General features: G+C 35.2%; 1 protein-coding gene across 6 annotated transcripts in view; it reads right to left on the bottom strand.

Moving 5' to 3' along the window:
- Positions 1-441: 441 nt before the first annotated feature.
- Positions 442-23,635, bottom strand: part of BICD1 (BICD cargo adaptor 1) — a 251,349-nt gene continuing 228,155 nt past the window's right edge. For 2 of the 6 annotated variants that reach the window (XM_061125244.1, XM_061125248.1), the window contains 2 exons: positions 9,990-10,065; positions 442-6,422 (listed from right to left, as the gene is read on the bottom strand). In XM_061125244.1, coding sequence (XP_060981227.1) covers positions 6,335-6,422; positions 9,990-10,065 — 164 coding nt within the window. In that variant the 3' untranslated portion in view covers positions 442-6,334. Of the gene's footprint in view, positions 6,423-9,989; positions 10,076-22,608; positions 22,885-23,635 lie in introns of those variants that run through there. The other 4 variants (XM_061125245.1, XM_061125250.1, XM_061125247.1 and 1 more) reach the window with 3 other exon arrangements.

Below are 23,635 nucleotides of genomic sequence, written 5' to 3'. Positions count from 1 at the left end.
TTGCTGTTTCTTCATATGGAAGAGAACAAAGCATTGTCTCCCAAAATAAAGTATACAAATTTCATTCTTCTTTCATTAAAATGATATTTCCTTTTAGGAATAGGCATTTCCTTAATGTTGGTATGTTTCTAATCTAATTCAGCTAAGCGTGTCCTCCTGTCAAAATAACTTTAGAAAAGATTACAAGTAGGAGTGATGATATTAAGAAAAAGAGAAAATGGACAAAGTTGATACATATTTCTTAATAAGAATGTGTAGAAATGTCAAAGCAAAACATTCAGTTTTTAGTTTGAGTAAGTGCTCACTTTGAGTAAATATATAAATCATAGAAATTCATAATTTTTTTCTTTTTTTCTAAGTACAAATCAATATAAAATACAGAAAAACTGCTCAGACTGATAAAAATGTAGCATAGATGAAATGAATGAAAGATAACCAGTTTATTTACTAGAAAGAGTTATACATTAAACCATATTCAGTTGGCAACATAAACCAAGATAAAAGAATTGATATATTGATGTATTGGCCTCAGTTATTTTCTTAGCACTGTAGTGCCTTTTCCAACTATCGAGTGCATGATCAAATACAAATACAAGCACATATTGTATGGATTCTCCCATGAGACATTCACTTAGGATTGTCAACAACAAAAAAGTTTAAAAGGACAAGCAAAAATGAATTCATAAAATAATTTTTTGGATTTAAAATAAACACATTTGTCTTCAAGAACAAATTTCCTTTGAAATTCAAATTTTAAAAAATAATTAGCAACTAAAGACTTTCTTAGGTCAGATTTTTAGTCATGTTTTCATATGGTATCATTATTCGGTGGAAACACTTTACATCATTTAACACTGAAAGGAATAATAACAAAATTGCAATTAAATGCAGGATCATTACAACAATAATCATACAGTATACAAATCAGGGTCGGCCACACATTACACAAGTGTTAATACTGGAAAGAAATACAATGCCAGAATTATGTATGGTTCATCACATATGCATGTTCGTGCAAATAAAAACACTGTGTAGAGTACCAAGATGTCATAAAATATTTTCAAAGAATTGTTTAATCAACTCTAACAGTCAAACCATTGAGATAAAAACTGTGACAATAATATTAAAATCATTTACTTCCTCTAAGATTTGGTGCACAACCATATCTCTGAGGTCAAACAACAAAACAATTCATTCTGTGTCTCCATTATCATCAAATAATGATTTGTCAACAAAATGATGACATTTCTCTTTATAGTTCTCTGATCTTTGTTTTAAAATGACTTTTTAAAGAGAAAAACAGTCACACTAGAAAGCATCAGATTTATTTCTCAGTGTTTTCATTAGAGAACCATAACAATAATTCTGACAGAAAAAAAAGTTTAAAATGTGTTCTCAACCGAAGTTCTATAGCAATTAAACTTCGATCACGGAAATAATCTGGCTTGGCAGTTTATCCAGGCTTCAGTTTAAATAGGGCAAATTTTAAATAACTCCAGAGGAAAGGGATAAAAATACACTGAGGAATAGAGCCATGCATTTCAATATGGGAAGGAGACCAGATACAGGTAATGATCTCCTTACATACCTAATGAGAGGTCACAAGAGAAATAAGACTTTCTATAGTGTTTGTATTATGAATATGGGAAAGCTTACATGATGTGAAATATCTCATGCAACATTTTACACAGCAGACTCTTATGCACTCACACCCTTACACTAAAGGCAGTTAATTGCTGCTCTTCTTTGTAAGCAGAATATTATTTCTGGAAAATTCTTGATTGGGGAATATATCTTAATACTGAATTTTTTTAGTTATTCTTTGAGTAAGAAGGACAAAAGAGATGTTTAGATGACATCTTTCAGATGTAAACATGAAAGAATCAGGATACATATACCACATACTGTGGTAGTTAACTTGGCATTTAAATAAAGATGAATTAAATTACAGATACAACTCATGTGGGGGCATTATTACAGACAATGGAAAAGATCACTCGGGAGTTAGATTGGTCTTGTATGTCCACAGAAATTGATTTTAAAGTAAAAACTTGTCAATCAGTATCAGCATTGATCATGCTTTCTATCACATCTCCAATTTAATAGCTTTTTGAAGAATTATATTCTCTTTACTGAAAACATGTTGTAAATTTTTTGCAATCTTAAATATAAGGACTACTTAAAATCACTCTGGTTTATAAATAAACAAAAAACATGGAGGGCAAATTTTTAAAATTTATCCTAAGAGTTCCTTTTGAGTCTAGTTCTTCTTTATATCTATGATATTAATGCAGTGGCCTCCATGGGTTGAACCAGCACAGTTCCTTGGTGAAAATCCATCAGTTTCCCATGGTGTGTCTTTCTGAGATACAGATTATGTTTTTTGGCTGGTTGATTATAATTTGTCATTCTTAACCCAGTATAAAATATATTTCATTTCTTCCTTTTCATATTTTGTAATTTCCAATTGAGAATTATAAGGACTTTATTTAAAGCAGAATATCAGAAAATGTCCACATTTGTAGTTGATTTATTTGAGTGATGTTTCATGCTTGTTTGAAACAGAAAGACTATCAATACAGGAAAATTTTCCAAAGCATGGAAAAAGCAAATACTTTAAATTGAAGATTCTTTTAAGAAAAGATAAAATTTGAGAGGCATTTGTTCCCCTGAGGGATTGCATACCTATTTCTGAAATATTCCTGAGGACATTTGTCTTTTTAGACTCTGACAATTGAGGCTTTTTTATAGTAAAGTTACTACATTCTTTAAAGATATTATGAAATATAGCTGGAAGGAAAAATAATACCAACAACCCTGTTTTGTTTTTCACCAAATGTTTTGGAAAAATTAAGATTGCTATCCTATTTTCAAGGGACAAAATAGTTCATGTCTAACCAGTATAACTTTAATGTATTTTTTAAGTTTTAAATAAAAGAAGCAAAAAATTGTGGAATCGCAGAATTATCACACATTATCACATCTTGCCACACAACTTAATCCTTACTAGAAAATCAATAATATTTAATTCTCAACCAATAATATTTAATCCTTAAAAAACAAATCTTCCTTATGATTATCAATTTCACTGATCAATTTCCCACTGTTAAAAATCTCTTTCCCGGAGTGAATATAAATGCTTCACAGTGATGATTGTTTTTCTTATTCTAGACTTCGTTAATGGTAGCCATAGTGGGTACCTATCCTTTATTAACTTTTCTTTTCTTGAAGATCACTACTGTACCTCTTCTTCTTTAAGCTAATGTATAATCTCTATAAATAGGTCTTTTCTTAATTATTTAATAACTTTCCATTTTCTCCAAGTCCTCCAAATTCTTCTTATTGAAACAGAATGGATATGAAAAAAGGATCTGATGAATCATGAGTTGATTGGAAAGATCAATTCTAGGGTCCTGTATACCCCTGTGCACCCAGACCAAAGGCAATCTATTGCTCCTTTTTATTTTATTTTTTTCACCTAAGAAAAATTCTCAATAGGAAAGCATTTCTGAATTCTATTCTTTCCAGTATGGTAATTGTGCTTACTTTTTAAAGTCTTGCTAGCTATTTTTAATCTTTGCCCACTGTATTTGTAATAATTAGCCAGTATTTTCATTATAGTTCTATAGTTGATTTTTCTTCCCCAAGTCCATCTTCAACTAGCCTTACTGAGGTTCATTCTTTTTTATTTTCACTAGTTCTTCGGTTTTCCAATTTCCTTTTAAATCCTGATGTTTACAGGTACTGATTTTTATCAATGCTACACATATTTGGCCATTTTAAATGCCTATAAACAAATATAGATATGGCTCAGTTTAAACTATACTAAGTGATGCCACAATTTAAATACATGGAATTCTCTTTTACTGCTTAAGGACTATTATCTATTTTTGTGCTGAAAATGAGAAATTTATTTCCAAATTTCTATATCTTTTTGGCAAAATTTGCTAAAATTAATATTTTTATAGAATTGCTATTTCAAAACAAGCATTTCCCACTCTATTAATATAATGAACTGAAACAAAACTAGTACATAATAGACTTAATGATAAACTTTTATTGGAAGAAATAAATGTTTTGTCTATGGCCCAGCTTTTCAGCTGGTCACAATACAGAGTGGGGAAGCACGAATGTCCTATAGTTACACACAGACGATACTTACTGCTGAATTCCCTGTACCACCAATGAAACTGAGGAGGCAAAATAGGAAAATGTTCTGAGGTACTTTTTAAAAAGGCATATTTTCCCTCAGGCACAGTTTTTATTAAAAATCAACTTAGCAGCTATGCCACTCTTCAGGTCCCAACACATGATACTTGAAAAAGCAGGGGTAGGGGTGGGGGAGCTTCCTTTAATTGAAACTCTAATAACATCCATGCTGTCTCACTAAGACTAGTACCAGGCAGATACAACACCAACAAAATAAAGAAAATGTTTAGGAACAGCAAGGCAGTGCAGGTGGAAAGAGCAGAAGGTTAGATTGCCATGATCAGGGCTTTATGAAGATTTGTTTCTTTATCCATATTTCAACCTGAATCTCTATTTGGATAAAGATTTTCAGCTACTGCAAGTTGCATAATAAATGACACCATTGAAAATAGCACACATGTAAGGAACTCAAAATCTCCTGGTTGCTTTGGTAACAGTGACCACTACTTAAAAGGTGTATGACTGATAGAGCCCCTGCTCTGTGCTTTAAGACTTGCCGACTGGCTGCCACCTTTGATGGGTCACCCTACTCCGCTACTTCACTCAGTCAGCTGAGTGACTCCTACTGGGTCGTCACTGGAGCCCTGCATTGTTAACTACCTTTTGTTAACAGTGAGGATTGCTTTTGTTTTAAAGAGAAGTTACAGATATCATTACAGGAAAAGGTCAAACCGTTATGGATTTAAACAAGTTAAGGCTACCTGACTAGACAAGGAATCAGGGCTAGGAGCAGGTGTGTGGGCAGCACTTGATATAAGGAGCCCAAGAGTAATAGACCTTTCAGCTCAATTAGCTGTTTTCCTTGTTTGTCAGATTATGTGCAAAATAAATTTTGCTGTGAAAATCCACTGCCTTAAATTAAGTCATAAAAGTTACCCAGCAGAATCTGTAAATTAACTAGGAACATGAATTATCTCAATATAATATGATTGTAGGCACCTGAGTATTTGTCAAAAGTAGACAATGAGCTAAGGTTTATTACCTCTTGTTTTTTTTTTGGCAAGGAAGATTCATTATGAGAAAAACGAACAACAACAAAACATACAGTTTTAATCAAAATTTGAACACTTTCTGGGTATGGTAATTACCCAAAGGCTAACTTATATCTGTATATGTATATATTTCCCATTTATACTTGGTATCTTATAGCAGGAAAGACTCCTAATAGGACCCTGAATTTGGGAGAAGTAAAAAAAATTCTGGTCATTAAATAAACACACCATTTTTGCCCATCATGTTATTTAGCCTTCTTTAACATTATTACATACACTCATACACACACAAAGGAGCAGCACCAGTGCGTCTACTTATCTGCAATTAAAAAAAATTAAAGATGCCGTCAAAAGTTGAATGAGTCAATGAACCATAACAGTCTCTTTTTCAGATTTACTTAATAACGTCCAATGAAGAATTCTAGTTAAAAAAGAAAACAAAAACAACCCAGCGGTCAATGAGCTACTGATTAGAAAGTAAGTGCATAAACAATATCAGTGTAGCAGCAAAATACAGTTATTGTTAACATTCCGATGCACCTCGTTTATCATTTTGTGCAAGAAAAACGACCAGTCCGGCCAATTCCAGATTTCAAACTAAATGAAAACTCATACTTAATTGAGCATATTATGCATATCTTAAAAATAAATGAAGTTCACCTCTCACAGAAATGATTTTTACAGACATATATATGTGGCAAGTAAAGTACAAAATAAATATCAATGACCAAAAAATTAGATTTAACTTCTATAGCTGAAATTGAAGTATAAGGAAAGATGATTTTACAATACATGTATTTTACATTGTCTTAGGTCTCTCTTATGCTATCGAGGTAAAGCCAGCCATCTGAGATACATATTTCCTGTTTCGCTTTATTTTGATTTGATTTAACTTAACTGTAGCCATTTGATTACAGAAGTTTGTGATTTAGAGAAACCATAAAGTATTTTGCTACACCAGAGTCTGTGCTTTGTGTTATTCTTCCCAGCTTCCTCTTATCTTCCGAAATGATGGCCATTAATGCAATCAAACATCTAACCAACGAGAAGAAACCAGCTGCTGGATCTTGGGCAGTATCCTGTGTATGGCTACAAAACGTTCACCACAAGTGTTTGTCCGCAGGAGATGAAGACTAGGGGTAAGGAGGCTTGGAGAGACAGTGGAGAGGGGCGCACTGCGAGCTGGAATGTGGCTGCTCATCAGGCAGAGCTACGTCAGGACTGCAAATGAGAAACAAGCATGTCAGCAAGAGGCAAATTAGCAAGGGGCTCTGCACAGTGGTAAGGGTTCGACAGACATTCTTTTCACAGGAATTTTGCATCGAAAATGGCCTAAATCTAAAGCATGCCAAGACAACTGTAGATTAAAAAAAAAATGTCCCCCAGAAGAAAAATGAAACGTGTTAGGGAAACAACATATGAACTCCTTCCCGGCAGTCACTGTTTTCAATTTCTGCACACAGTCATTCCCCTAGGTCTCTGGGTTAGTTGCAAGATTAGTTCTTTTCAAAATTTAATGATTATGTAGCAATTACCTGTGAGTGATTCTGATACAATAGGTCTGAGGTGAGACCTGAGAATCTGCATTTCTAACAAGGTCCTGGGGACATGGACCTACTGAACCAAGGCTTCTGCGGATTCCACAGTTCTCTGGTAGATCCAGATTCAGTAGAACTAATTTGCCTGTGGAAATCTAATTTGCTCTAATGGTTCCCTCTATCTGTTTTAGCTTGGTAGTGTAAAGATGACAGAAGAGTAACTATATGATACATGTGGTTGTTCCCACATGACCACTTCTGAGAGCCTCCAGTTTAAATGAACACAGAAATGCTCAGGCTCATCAATGGCTTGATGAATAATATTGCAGAATAAGGATGCAAAATCATTGAATTTTCTAAGGTAATATTACAAATACATTTGGGTTCAGACCTTTTAAAATGTGACTATAAGGGGGAAAATCACATTATGGGGAATTTTTTCAATTGGAAAAGATTGGCATTTTTCTAAAACTCTGCTTTTTTCCTTTATACTTTGGAATTCAGTACCACAGAATAATTTCTGCCAGGAGTGTTATTTGAGAGAGCTATTCAAGGTTTATTATTGTTATTTATTAATTTAATCATAATTTTAAAAAGCAAATATAATCATTCAAGTCATTAAAAATGAGCATTAAACAGTTTTTTTTTTCATTAAACAGTTTTTATCTTTGCTTTTTCATGTATACCTCTTGAGTTTTAATACAAAATCATAATTATGTACAATACTACTCTACTTGGGGTCTCTCTTCCCAAGATCTTTGAACTGTTTTAAATGTAGTTTAGATGGAGATATGCTCTTCTGCACTAGTTAGGACAACCAGTGATAAAAATGATTTTTCTTATCTATTTTTAAATGTGGTAAGTAAACATGGGAGAGTTGGAGGTTCAACACAAGGACTAAGAAAATACTACATGGCAGGATTTTTCCTCCATCCTCAGATGACCTGGAAATAAGAGAGGCAGACTTTCCCATGGACCTGAGTTTCTTTCTGTTAAGTTTGCATGATTTAAAACAAGTTTCTTTTTAGGGAAGGAAACATATGATTCAGCATAAGTTATGGCAAGTAGCATAAGGTGGTCACATCATACAAGAGGGATAAGTGTTTGAAGACCCATGGAGTTCAATAATCTTCTGTATAAAGGAAGGCGAGCATTTCCGTTTGACCCGGTGAAGTGTATAGCGACAGCTTACACACAGGTTACAGTTCACTTAGCCCAACACATTATGTCGTTCATGATAATTAAAATTCTTTTTCATTATTTCTGATTTCTTAAAGTGACAGGTTACAAATATTTCATATTATACTATTACTATTTTTAATTTGCACAAAATATAATTGTACTGTGTATTTTATGTGACAGAGGCATATCTTTGGCTTACAGATTAAGGAATCATTTCTTGAATATAAATACTGTATTTGATAAATTCTAATCAAATAATTTAATCATAATAATCATAATCAGTTAATCATAATAAGTTCTAATCATTTAGTCAAACTGGTTCTCAAAAAAAAAAAAAAGCAAGGTGAAATAAAATTAAACTTAGAAAGATTCCTCATTAGGCCTTCCATTTCTTATCTAACTGAAACACTTAAAACAGTAGCTTTCTCCACTCTTTGCCCAAGCAAATTAGAGAGGTTATGAGAGATTGCAGATTTCTGTTTGAGGAATGGTTAGGTACTAAGAGTGGTTAGTAGTAATTAAAGATATTGAGAACACACTGTAGGCCAGGCCTGTGCCTCCCTGAATCCTCCCAATATTCATTCTCTTTCTCACTTTACAAATAAAGAAATGGAATCTTAGCCAGCAAAAGCAACTTCCAAGATTACACAGCTAGCAGGTATTAGAAGTGGGAACCAAACCCAGATAATGTGACTCCAGAATTCGTTCACTCACTGAACTTCTGTCGTGTGCCTGGCACTACCCCAGCCTTGGGTGGGGTGAAGGTGCTTTTCAGAGAACGACTAAGTTAAGAGCCCATGTTCTTCTGCATTACAAACAGAGAATCCCACTGAGATGGATTTGAACATTTATAATTATATTCAGTTACTTAGTAATTGAAATTGCTCTACAGTTGGTTGCTGTTATTACATAGCATTTGTATGTTAGTGAAGAACTTTCCTGAAGTAAAAACCTTGTTGCTAGAAGTGGTGGGAACAGCAGGCTGAGACAACTGTCAGAAGACACTGGCTTGGGGCCTATTTAATCACATACTTTCTCCTGCTAACTTGATGTTCCACTTAAATAGCTGGCTGCCCAGCTGCCTCAGAGACCAAGTCACAGTGGGGCTTTGGCGGCTGCTGCTTGCAGAAAGCATCTGCAGCTCTCAGCTCTAACCCGTGACCAACATGCAGCCTGTTACTGATGTCTACTCCTCAGACACATGGAAGTACGTCTCGGCCTGCCCTTACTCAAAAGAAGCCTTGCCCTGGGAGAAGAGCAACAGTCATATAAAAATAAGGAGAGAACAACAAGCAGGCTATAAAAGCCACAGCCAGATTATAAAAACTAGACATCATCAGAGGCCAAATAACTGGAGATGAAGGATTTCAAGAAAATGTTTAGGTCCTGATGGGGTGCTCTGATGCTTGCGTCGAAGTTTGCCCATGAAATTTACCATAAAAGTAAATTCATGATGTATTTTCAATGCTTTCATTGGAATAGAAATTGTTTAGCTAACTCTCCAGGTTACCATCCAGGGAATCTGTAGACCTGCCTTAAAATTGTTTAGTGAATCTTACATAAAGGCACTATCACTGAAAATATTCTTTTTTGCGTGCCAATTACAAGGTTCTCTCCATCTTTCGATTTCAGTTTCACTGAGGGTACCGAGTGGACAAAAAAAGGAAACACTTCCATAAAGTTGTCTTGGAACAGACATTAGATAAGCTTTATACTTTCCTAATTGTTTGCCTGAGTAATATATTCTAAAGCAAAAGACAATTCCAGGTTTTATGTTTTGAAAGGTAATGAAAACCTGGACTAATCCAAGGATTTACTCACAAAAGGGAGCTGAAGGCAGCCTGTAGTCTACCTGCTAGTGGCCAGTAAAATAAATTCTATCTCTCTTGTATTTTCAGTGGGCACATGTGAACTTCAGGAATCCAATGTGTGTTTGTATAGCCCATGTTTGAAATAAAATGTGGCAAGTATAATTATATATAAGAAGTCATCATGTGGGAAAGGAGAGCTTGGGGTCTGTGGAACTGACATGTGGCTGGGTGGGAAGAGGAAGGACGTCTGAATTTACCTGACAGTTGGGCAGTCTTGCCTCCTGGCTAGTTGTGAGCACTGTGGCGGTACGGAGGCAGCAGGCTGCTGACAATCTATAAGAAACTGATAAATTAGACATGTATACAAAGAGATGACAGAGCAACGTGTTAGTAACAGTAACTTAGGCAGTTGCCTGAGAGATTTAGTGAGGAATGTGTAGTCACACAGAAACATCTGAATTAACCTTTTTTTCCCTGAATGATGCCAATAGAGAAGACAAGGCTTTTTCCTTAATTAAACACAGTATTTAAAAATTAGTGAAACAAAATTAGTAGTGAAATTTCTCAAGTACATTAGGACATACATAGCCATTCATATTTGATGCTTGGTTGCATCCAAAAATAAAAGATGTATTAACATAATGAAAGATCCTCAAGTTTTAAACTTGAACGTGGTGGTAGTTACTTGCTCAGCACTTAGATTTGCTATTCCAAAATGTTTTATATTCAGATAGCTGACTTTATATTTGGACACACAGGTATATTGTTAATCCCACAGGTATATTGAGAAAAGCATGCAATACACACTTTTCCATGATTAATAGAAGGATATCTGAGAAGAACATTATCTTCACAGTTTTCTGAAAATAGATTTTATTTATCAAAAGTAAGAATTGTTAGAAGTCTTAGAATGTTTATTTTATTATAGTAAATTATTAGTAACTTGGATTGATGGAGAAAGCTAACCTGAATGAGAAGTCTTTTATTTTTGTCTTCTGAAAATCACATAACTCACATTAGGTTGACAAATCTCTAGCTGTTAAAAGTTCATTCTTTAGTTGATCAGTTATGTTACTCATCTACTCCAAGAAAGACTGTTCTGAGATAATCAAAGAGCAGTCTGTTTGCTGATGTACTACAATCACCTGCTAAGCTAGTTAGAAATGCATACATTGTATTTCTGCAAAAAGATTTTGCAGAAAAAGTTCAAATTAGAACAAAAAAATTCAATTATTTCTAATTGCAGAATTTCTTCTTACTAATTGCTTAGACTATGTATCTTTCCCTATATGTTTATATAGGTAATAGTTAAGCCAAATTAATTCAAATTCCAGATTTAAAGTCTTGAATTAATGAACTTATACTGAAATTTACATTCAAAGGCTTGAATCCAAGCACTACTTGTTCCAAAGTCAATATATTCTCTGTTACAACAAAACTTGCTTGTATAACTCCAAAATATAAAAATTCATGATGCTTTTATAGAAGACATTGCAAATACACTAAAGTTGTCTGTGATGGAAAGTAGAATATAAGATAGGCTTGATTTAAATTCACTCAAGAGAACATCACTGAGGAGAGAGAACCTTTTCATAAGGTGGTCTTGGTTCCAGAGCCACTTATTAATTATTGTTCTTTAATAGGGACAATATCTGATTAGCTGAGTAGCTGTTGTTCAGATTATCATACTCAGTAAAAGTCTTTCAAATATAACAAATATTTCCATTTTCTTAGCTTTGGCAAATTCTTTTCATTTTTTCTTTAAGTCTTTGTTTCTCCATTTTGCAGCTTGATTAGCTCAATGATTCCCTTTTGTAGAAACTCAGGAGTCTTAAAGGATGAATTCCTTTATGCGCTTTTCATTTTTTTCAATAGCCATGATAAAGGATAACTTTAGACAAAGTTGTACAAATTTAGACAACTATTTTGAGCTCGCCAGCAGACCTAAGTTAAACAGATGTATGCTGCCCTCTTATGTTTCATTTGAGTAAATGCAATAAATACAAATACGAACACTTGGGAGTCTAGCTTGCTTTTCCTATTGCCAGCTTCTCATCTGCGAAATGGCAAGCCTCAGAATTAGAGTTTTTAAATGGTTTAAATTCTTTTCTATCTCTTATTTCTGTAAGATTTTTCTTTTTTTGGTTAATACAGTCACAGATTTTTGTTCATTGAAATATACTTTGTGATGAAATTCAGAAAACAGGCAAGCAGGACCACAATGCACCCTCTTAATGAGCTGTTTGATATGTGGTGGATATTTCTTACATTTGTAGTAAATATAGTTTTCCCCTCTTTAGAAATTATAATGCCTCCAGTTAATTATTTTTATTATTTTGCATTTATTATTTACAAGAACTTAGCTAAGTGTTATACTTAAAGAATTAAAAACAAATTCCATAGATAAGGTAGTAAAAGATTTTAAAAAGAAATCTGAAAAGTAATTTCTTTGACTCAATTGTCTTCTGAATTCCTCTTCTGTGGTCAACAGTCCTCCACTGGTGAACTTGTCTAACCCAGTTGAACAGCAATGTGTATTTAGCATGTACTTTGAAAATGAAAGGGGAGGTTGGGAGGTTGAGAAAAAAACCTTCCAGCTATGAGATGCTGTGGGCTTTACATGACCTCATGTATTCTTTGTAGGTTCTACTCTGGTAGACTTATTCACGAAGGAACTAGGCCTCATCTCATTGCTTTTGAGGGCATAGAAGATTAGAATTATGTGACTTGAGGAGGCGTCTCAGAACATCGGAAGTCACTACTGTCATCTGGGGCCACCAGAATTTGTTTCACCCATTCAGCGATTTAGTTACTAAAATCCCATTGTGTGTCTGAAACTGTTAGGTGGTAGAGATAAAAGGAAAACAGAAAATATGGTCCCTGGTCAATTGAGAAAGACAAGCATATTCAACAAACAAAATAAAGTGTCATGACGATGATGATGATGATGATGAGATGTGGTGGTGGTGGTAACACCTAGTAGTACTCATTCATTGCTTACCATGTACCAGGCACTGTGTAGGCATTTAATATGTGTGCTCTCCTTTAACCGTGTTTTATTAACCCCAATTTGTGGATTACAAAAGGGGGAGAAATAGGTTAAATAACTTGCCAAAGTTCACTAAGAGGTGGAGCTGGAATTTGAATCCAGGATTGTATGATCCAAGGGCTGAGTTATATTTTGAGACATTTCATTGCACTGTTTCCCATGATAGGGAAAAGTTGGGCTCTCAGAGCAGAAACAATTCACTAATCTAAGTGGTCAGGAAATGCTTCTTGGAGGTTGTGATATCTAGGTTGTATACCTAGAAAAGAAATTAGTTAAAGAATTTAGTAACTATAAGCTGTTTATGGCCTCTACTAATAGTAATACATTTTACAAAATTAAAGTGTTTACTTGAAATGCTCAGAATTTGATAACACTGAACATTTATATTATAAGGCTATAGGCCTGAGAAATGTCACAAAACTGAAGAGATTGTTAGTGCCTCAAGGGCAGAGATGACTAGGGGATATTATTGTTTAACACGTCTATATGTCCTGATATACATATGAACTTATTTGACATTCCTCCATAAACAAAGCCTTCAGTAGAAAGGAAGATAGAAAAGGGGAGAAGGAAGGAAGGAAATTATTTCATGAATCAACATGATGTTACTTTTCCTAGGAACTGTATATAAATTTTACATCTTAGCAACACTCTGCAGTTGTTATTTTCATTATTCCTATCATAAGGAAAGTAAGTATTTTTGATCTATGAGACTATATTGAAATCTCTTATCTACTGAGACTATTTTTTCTTTACGTTTTTCATGATCTCTCCCACCAAAAACAAATACAGAACTTAGCATCATGGTAGGTTCTCCACAAACATTCATTGATTTAGTTAATACATGACCACCTGCTAGGAAGCGGCTGAGCAAAGATACAGACTTTTCTGATGTTAAGGCTTGTTTTCTACTCACTACTCTGGTGGTCTCTCTGATTGATGCCAGCTACCTCTATACTCACTACTCTGGTTGTCTCTCTGATTGATGCCAGCTACCTCTAGAAATATCTGTAGATATCTCTGGCATCACCGATTCAATGGACATGAACTTGGGCAAACTCTGGGAGAGGGTGAGGGAAAGGGAAGCCTGGCATGCTGCAGTCCATGGGGCCGAGAAGAGTCGGACACGACTTGGCAACTGAACAACACCAACCTCTAGAAAATATCAGACCCATATTGCCAAAGAAACATAAGAACTTCATTAGACAGTTGACAGTAATTTGAAGGCAACTAGTGACCTCAAGAACACAAAGAAAGATAAAAGGTACAAGAATGAGGATAATATCCAGTTTCTATAAAGAGGTGGCTGAAAGTGACGAATTTCATTGGCAGGAAGGAAAGTCTTGTCATATGGTTTTCCTTCAGGTATCTACCATTTTTAAACTTTTCCATGCAGTTTAGAACACCAACCAATTTTCTAAAAGTCAATACCTTTGGGAGTCCATGAGCCCACTGGTGACGGAGAGCCTCTTGAGGAAGGAAGCTAGGAACACCTCTATGTTTTTGGCCCCATGTGTGTCTCAGATGGCAGTGAGAGGAGTTGGCAAGGACAGTGTGCAGCTTCAGGGGTGGCTTCCTACAGCCAGGCGACACCTGGATATTCTGATGGAGGCAGAGCAGCAGCTCCTTGTGACTAACAGTTTCCTACAGAATGGCCTGTGCTCCAGTGCCTGGTTTTCCTGACTTGAGAATTAATGCATCCTTACTATTTCATGAGGTATTTTCTATACCACATCTCCTTCCCTCATGACCATACACTGTGTCAGATGCTTCATACTTTCCCCTGGAAATGATTTCTACCTCCTGAGTTTTCCTCAGGCTAAATAATCCAAGTTCTTTCTCATAGGACATAATCTCAACTTCCTATACCCGCCTCTTTGCTCTCTGACCATGCTCCAGTTTGTGTACCATCTTCTAAAATTGAGGTGCTCAGAGAAGAAACCATGCATAATGAGATGTAACAGCTTGACTGGGGTGGCAGCATCCTGCCTTACCTGAGACATCTTGATTCTATTAAAAAAAAACAAAAAAAACCCAGAAGCCTGCATGGCATTTTTTGGGCAGCAACATCAGACTGCCAACTTCACATGAGCTTACTTTGTTTGAAGATGGTGCTGTCAAATCATATCTCCTCCATCCTGTACTTACAGTGTCAGAAATTCCAATGCAATATTTTATATACTTTTAACTTTATGTTAATCTCTAATAAGTTTCACCTCTTCCTACCTGGTCTATCTCTTAGGTCCTATTCTGTCATCTACCATATCAATTTCCTCTTCCTTTTATTTTTTCTCTCAAGTTAGAAAATGTGACAGTCATGAGCTTGATTCTTCTCAACTCTAAACAGGTGAAGGGTTGAAATAAATATTTTTTAATTCAAGGAAACTCACAGAAAAGATATACACAAGCACAAATTCTAAATGAAAATCCATACTCCAATTTCAGCTGACTTTCTTTTTTAGCAAAGATCAAAGTAGAGTGAAGTTAAAGTGATCAAAGCAGTCTTGGTGAAAACAAAATTGATGATAGAATGTGAAATCTGAGTTGGTAGAAAATACAAATTTGTATGCACTGTGTACCAACGTAGAGACATAAAACTTGCATATCGTATGTTTTTAGTCTCCTAACTCAGGAACTCTGAATATTTGTGGATAATAGCACAAAGGTGTTCTTCACAATTAATTACTGATATGCACACACTCAGCTCTTAAATGAGGGTTTTATACAGTAATCCATGGGACTGGATAATAGGTACATCACAATTTCCTTCCGTTGCCCAACGATGCTTCTGCAGCAATTGTTTTTTAATGGCCTCTTTGCCTTCCTCTTTATTCTTTCTCTTCTGTGCTCTTCAACTTTCCTCCATATCAGCATAAGATGTAGGTCCACTAGAGAGATCTTAATGTTTAGATTCCCTGCTCCACAAACCAGTAGGTGAGGGACATTGAAGAAGTGAATTCAGTCCTAGCCTCAGCTTTTCTTTTAAGTGAGGACATTGAATATCAATCTTGCAGATCAGGTGAGAGGATGTTTGTGAAAGCATGAAGCCCAGGGCCCATGGATGAGAACTGGTCATCAAATAACATACGAGGAGCCAAAGGGAGAAGTCAAGATGACCTTGAGATTTTCAGTTTCAAGAAACAAAGTCACTGTCATCAAAACAGAAATGAAAAGGCCAAAATAGACCATATGATAAAATCATTTCAGCAAGTCTTTGCTCCTTTTATTACATTCATCTAAAATGCTCTTTTCTTCTCTTGGACTGTTCAGAACTAACCAGTTTCAGTTTTTACTCCTGACCACCCCAGAAGGAAGTGTCTGCTTCCTCTAAACTCTGTTAGCACTTATCTCATCGCCTTCAGCTTTTGAACACTGTTTTCCTTGCAGTGTATCTAAATTCTTCAGTCACGCTATGCAGTTGACAGAGAAGACCCTGCCTTATAATTCTTTGTTTTCCCACAGTCCTTTACTTTGAGAATTTGTATGTGATGCAGAATACCTGCTAATATACTGACTTTGCCTTCCCTTAAGGATCACTAGATTTGTTTATTAGTTACATTATCAATGTCATTGTGTGATGGGTCGACTTGAGAAAGAAAGAGTACAATTTAGACATTCCTGTCATCATAACAACATCCTCCTAACAAAAGGAATAGGAAGGAGAAAATACTCTCCGATAAAGATTTTAATGCTAGTTGAGTGATATCAGGTGATTAATGATTCTTTAATAAATTTTAAGACTTTGATGTATAAATCTTGAAAATAATTATAATTGCTATTATTTAAAATAGGTCAAATAACATCAATACCAAATTATTCCTCACTAAATCTATAAAATGAGTAATAGTGTGTTAGTGAATAAACAGAAAAGTAAATGGAAAGAAGCATCAAAATACATTCTTCTTGTAGTAATAACTTGAACACTTAAGTAGTCCTATGGATGCCTATACACATAAACTGAAAAAACAGACATATACAGTAGAGAATTTAAGAAAAATTTAAGATAGAAACATAATATAAAGAAAAATAATGAGAGCATGAGATAGAAACATTTACATGAATATAAACAGTAGATAGGAAAAGTTGAAATATTTTTAAAAATCTAACGATGAACTTAATGGTACATCAGCACTAGTAAAAATGGATAGCTGTGAACAGCTTTCAACATTTCATAATCAAACACATAGAGTTGGCTATCTCATCCCTTTTTGCCAAACATATCACATGAATTTCTCTGGAAGTACCCACAAATAAAATTTACATAATTTCCGGCTACTCAGGAGTGTAGTCTACAATTTATGTCACCAGTCACTTCAGCCTTAACTTTACATCAGTGTTTAACACAGCAAATCCCCTTATTTGTTTATACCCTTATTATAGTCAGAGACAATCATTATTCATTAAAAATTTCCAGGGAAAAAAGCAGAATTGTTGAAACACGTAAAAATATTTCAGTATGGACAATGAAAAAATATGATCTTTAAAAACATATGGCTCTTTAAAACATCTGGCTCTGCCTTCATATAGATGACAACTGTGCATAGGTTATCATGCTTAGGGGACAAGCATTAAAATTGTCTTCAACAATACAGAATCGGAGCATGACTTGCTAAAGAGAGGGAATATTTATAGACTTTTCAGTGATTATACAAAAACTTTCACACAGCTTTCCATTTGCTGTCCTGAGGAATATCACATGACTAGCTGATAAAACAAAGCAATATTAATAAATCTATATTTATTTCAAACCTTGAAAAAGAGAAATATAAAAATGCCCTGCAGAATTGTCAACTTTCTGCTTCTGAACAACTTACAAGTAGACCATGAGCATGTGTGTAATTAACAGCCTATGTAGGAAGACATGAAAGATAAAGGGAAAGAGGGTAATTAAATACAGTGGCACCAAGAGGTAAAAGTACATTTTGCTTCCAGATTCTTACATCAATTAAGTACCTTTTAGAAAATAACTTTTTGTTCAGAAATGACCTTCTCAAGAACAGTGTCAGCTGGTACAAAGTTAACTCAGGATGGTGTGATGGTCTGTTCTCATTAAACAATATCAATAATAGCATGTATCAGATGAAGACCATCTATTCCTTTGAAATGTCAGAATTCATCATCAAAAAGAAATAAGAGAGAAATGAGTTAAACTACAAACAAGAGCCCACTAAAAAATCAAGTGAAAATATATCCCAAACAAGAAAAATATATGAGACACCACTCAGTGAAATGTGTTTGATTTTCTTATTTTATAGTCATTCTTATTATATAGTCATTTCAAAAAAATAGGGGCTCTGTATCAACCTAGAGGGGTGGGATGGGGCGGGAGATGGGAGGGAGGTTCAAAAGGGAGGGGGTATATGTATACCTATGGCTGATTCATGTTGAGGTTTGACAGAAAACAGCAAGATTCTGTAAAGCAATTATCCTTCAATAAAAAATAAATTAATAAAAAAAATAACACACACACTAAAAAAAAAAAATCACCACTAGAAAATATTCTGAGAGGTTCAGGGTATCCTATTCTGTAAAGCAATGGATCAGAAAATTATAGACTTTCACCAATATTAGTTGTTCCTTGGCTTTTTAAAGTAAAGAACTACTTATAACATGTAATCTTCCATATTTGAGGAGGGGGACAACTCAGAAAACCCAAAACTAAACCAAAGTTCCTCACAAGAAAATTAAACTATATGTATAACTTGGTTAAAGGAAAAGCAGTATGTTTAAATATTAAATATTTTTAAAATCCAAGTTTACAGAAGGTGCTTATTCAGCTTTCAAAGAAAAGATTAAAGATCTACAATAACAAGCTTTCTAATGTAAAAGTACTTGATTTATAGAAAGGTGAAGCAAAGCTCTTTTTTTAAAAAAATTTTTATTAGTTGGAGGCTAATTACTTTACAATATTGTAGTGGTTTTGTCATACATTGACATGAATCAGCCATGGATTTACATGTATTCCCCATCCCGATCCCCCCCTCCCACCTCCCTCTCTACCCGATTCCTCTGGGTCTTCCCAGTGCACCAGGCCCGAGCACTTGTCTCATGCATCCAACCACTTGTCTCATGCATCCAACCTGGGCTAGTGATCTGTTTCACCCTAGATAATATACATGTTTCGATGCTGTTCTCTCGAAACATCCCACCCTCGCCTTCTCCCACAGAATCCAAAAGTCTGTTCTGTACATCTGTGTCTCTTTTTCTGTTTTGCATATAGGGTTACCGTTACCATCTTTCTAAATTCCATATATATGTGTTAGTATACTGTATTGGTCTTTATCTTTCTGGCTTACTTCACTCTGTATATTGGGCTCCAGTTTCATCCATCTCATTAGAACTGATTCAAATGAATGCAAAGCTCTTTCAGAAGTAAATCTATTAAAGAAAATAAGGTTCACTCAGGTTTATAGCCAACTTACCTCTTTTTGCTTTTGATGTCAAGTAGTGCATAAAAAGAGAAAAAAGTTTATGTTTAACTGATTCTCCGATCATAATGGCTTATTCCATAAACACCTAATCAGAATAAATGACTATACTATACTTTTTGTTTGTTTGTTTGTTTTACAAAATCCTACCAATAGTGGTGGAGCTGGGACTTCCTGGAAAGTCAGAATAGGTATTTAAGATGAATTAAACAACATCCACATTGGGTATCTCTTTCTACTGTAAATTTCTAATTTCAGTTCTTATGACCCAGACTGATCATAGGCTGATTTTTCATTGTTAATAAGAGAAAATCTCAAGTGGAATGAAGGACTGGGAGGTGAAACTCAGTTTAGAGCAAAAATGGACTAGATGAACAGCATCAGAGCAGCAAAAAAGTCCTTAACATGAGGGAAGTATATCTCCTTAAACTAAAAAAGGTACCAATTATATATCCACCAAAAGCAGGTTTAATTAAAACAACTGTCCTGCTCTAAACCATTATCCTGCAAAGTAAATGTATATCATTTCATATAAAATTTTAAATCATATAAATGCAAATATTTGAAGTTATCAAAGTTTCTTTTAAATAATTATTTTAAGAGTAATGATCTAACCTAGCCCACCTTTCAAGAACATTCACTGACAATGGAGGTTACATGAGAGGCTCAGCTCAGGAAGCAGTCCCCCTAAGGGACACTTGATTTGTGAATTGGACACAGTGAAGTGACATAAAAATAATGTATACACCAAAAAAAAAGAAAGAAAAGAGGACATCTACAGTGTCCACTCTAGTAAAGAGCATAGCCAAAACAAATTCGGCTCTTACATGTACAGTTTACAAACACTTTCAATTTCTGATATGGAGAGTATACCAATGACTTCCTTTTTGGCTGAGAGGTGACTATGAAATTAATGGTTATATGATATCTTTATAACTTTACATTTACTTTTTTAGTAAACAATAGAAAGCAATAAAGTCAACCATTTGGAGTTGTGTTCTTTTTTTTTTTTTTTTTTTGTCCTCTTATACCTTTTCTGCACAATACACTGGGAAACAGCCAAGAAAACCAAACAAGCATCAGCAGATGGCTAAAGAGAAGGATGTGTGGAAGAAGGAACATACAGCTATGCAAGAGCAAAACAAGAGGGTGGCAGGGTGTTTCACTGTTGTGCAACGAATACAGTGCACTGTGAATCTTTCTGGTTGATTAGCTCTATGAGTTCAATGCCTAAGTCCCTTTAAGTAGTCTAAATTTAGTAAGTGTAAGGAACTATACTACATAATCTAAAACAAGGGAATAGGAAGTAGCAAGTGTAGGCTTTTTGTGAGCATCAGGACTACTTATCGTTTGCACCATGCTCTCAGCCAGAATTAAGCTGCTCCTTCAGACCCTGCCCAACTTGCTCATAGTGGCTCTCAGGGAGCCACTGGGACCAGGTTTAGTGTGTACAAAGGCCACTCCCCGAACTGTTAATGTGCCTCAGAAAGGTCTGATCGGCTGCCATGTTGATGGGTACGCATTTCTTAGTTAAATCAGTGGCCCCTGTAGCCAGTGTAACAATATAGATATACTTTTAGAAACTGAATCTCACATGTTTTGGGAAAGAAAGCAAAATGTCAGCACACTTCAAGAATTCAGCATTAATTCTGAATTTTGTGCCTTGTAGAGTCAGATTATAACACTTGGACACTTTAAATTGTACCAAAAAAGTTTGCATTGTTTATTAGATAATGGGAATTTTACTTTTTCTTGATGAAAACTATACTATACTGTGCTGAGATATTTTAATATATTAAAAACATGGATGGTACACAATAAGTCCCAGTCCCAGTCATGGAGAGAAGAATTTGTATTCATTGAATCAGAGAGGCTCAGAGTTGAGAGAGCTCCTTCACTATTCCTTCACTGTAGCTGTTCACGTATCCTCATAAATGTAAAGGAGAGCCTGCAGTTGTTAATTTAAAGATTAGCTTTCCTGGGTATCCACTGTGTCTTTTTAAATTATGTTTTCCTTAGTATTCCTTGTAGGTAAAAGACGTCCCTTTGAAAACTGCAGTTTGAATATAACATCCCAGGGAATGCTCATAATCAGGGCATTTTTATAATAGAGTAGTTACATGTAGTTATAGTGAGGACATGTAATCATGTAGTTACAGTGAGGACAAATAGTAGAATTCAATAGTCTGATGCCAGCAAGTTGGATTAAATAGTGTGAGGAGCATAGCATAGCTGATGGCCATTTTCCTGGGAATACAATGAGGGAGAGGCCCTACTGGCCATCACAATGGAGTATTATACATTTTCTTTGCACGTGGAGGGCTTTGTGATCTGAAGGCAGGGCCGTGCCAATGGCAGATGGTTATACACCTGACTCCCTGGTGCAAAGGATACCAAAGAAACCAAGGGTTAAGTGCTGTAGGTAAGTAATTGATTGTAGTCTGGTAGAATAAAAGCTGTTCTCTGACTTACAGGTGGGGAGCATGCATAGTAGAAGGTGGTGAGATAATGTGCAGTTTTAATATTCAGTATCTGGACAAGTGTGTCCTTTGGTGGCAGAGGTTGGTCACTTCTGTGAGTCTGCTTGCAGACCTAGGTGCTTATCTCTTTGGAGTTTTCTACCTGCCCGTAGATACTTTGTAGTGAGCCAGAAGTATCATCTGGGGCAAGGAGATCCAACCAGTCCATCCTAACGGAGATCAGTCCTGGGTGTTCACTGGAAGGACTGATGCTGAAGCTGAAACTCCAATACTTTGGCCACCTCATGTGAAGAGTTGACTCATTGGAAAAGACCCTGATGCTGGGAGGGATTGGGGGCAGGAGAAGGGGACGACAGAGTATGAGATGGCTGGATGGCATCACCGACTCGATGGGCATGAGTTTGAGTAAACTCTGGGAGTTGGTGATGGACTGGGAGGCCTGGCGTGCTGCGATTCATGGGGTCACAAATAGTCAGACATGACTGAGCGACTGAACTGAACTGAAGGAGGGGTAATCACCTACAATGTCCTGGGCCTTCCATGTGTCTCAGCCCACCTGTGCCTCCCATTATTCCTCCAGACTCAGCCCCCTTCTGGAGGCTTCTCTCTTCCCACCACATGGGTGAATTCTGGTGGACACAAGCATGATGTGATCACTTTTGCCCTAAATATGTAATAATTAGAAATGTCAAATAAGTGTATGTCTTTTCACTTAATAGATATATTAGAGAAAGAGTGTAGCTATTTTCCCTTGAGGATTTTAATTAAAATTTTTAAATTTCCATGGGTTTATTAAAATATTAATAAAACTTAGAAGACTTTAAAGCATAGTTATACTAAAAGATTTATATGACAGTTATATTAAAAGAGTCAAAATGGATTGAAAGTATGATCTAATTTAATAGGTACATTCCTATTACCGTGTTGGTTTTCATGTTGATCCTCAGTAATTAAGTAATTCCATCATTTTATCATAGCTTATTTTGCTTACAATGCTTAGGTTTTGGATATGAAATCCTTTAAGAAAACTCAAGTTCTGGATAGTGTACCTGACAGAGAAGGTAGTAGAAGGCAAAAACCAAAAATAAAACAAAGATGCTGATAGAACTGTGGTCATCAAATTCCTCATTGCATTATTTATTGAGTGGCTCCAATTTGTACCATGGAATGGTTTACTTAGTATTGTCTTTATCTTCTCTTTTATCCTGGAAATAGGAAAACACATGGAATACACCTTGGAAAAGTCTGATGTGTTTTCAGTCTAAATATGAAGTAATTAAACGCTGCCATTTAAAATTGGCAGGGAATATTTTCCAGGCACTCCTTGCTTTGAATAAATAACATAGACTTTTTACAAGCTTGATTACATACACACACACACACACACACACACAAATTAAGCTGTTTTTACTATTTCAAGAATATTTAAAAGTAGGGTTTCCTAGGATATCTAAACAATAGGAATTAAATTCTTAATGACAAGGACACCTAATAAACAAAGGAGATGTACAGAAAGTGTACACAAACATTTAATATGTATCTATTTGAAAGAATATTAGTACCAGAGACAAATAAAGCAGAATCAATTAGTAACAACAAACATTTGGCCCAATATTTCATTTTAAAAGAAAACCGAAATGTGTTACCTTAAATCTTATTTTAAAATTAGATGCTAGTGATTAGATTTCAGTGTAGAAATTACATCTAGTTGGAGCCATTGGTAAGTAAGAAGGTCTATAACTTCATTGTCTAATACAGTAGCTACAAGCCAAATCTGGCTATTGGGCACTTGAAATATGGCTAGTTCAGATTGAGATGTGCTGTCGGTGCAAAATACACACTGAATTTCAAAGACTGAGTAAGAAGAACAGATGCAAAATCTCATTAATTGCTTCTACTTATTCCATGTTACAATCACGGTATTATGGACATATTGTGTTAAATAA

This window comes from Dama dama, chromosome 22 (genome assembly GCF_033118175.1).
Source record: "Dama dama isolate Ldn47 chromosome 22, ASM3311817v1, whole genome shotgun sequence".
In the NCBI taxonomy this organism is placed as follows: Eukaryota; Metazoa; Chordata; class Mammalia; order Artiodactyla; family Cervidae; genus Dama; species Dama dama.
The sequence above is the reverse complement of the archived record's forward strand: the minus strand, read 5'-3'. Positions and strand labels throughout refer to the sequence as shown.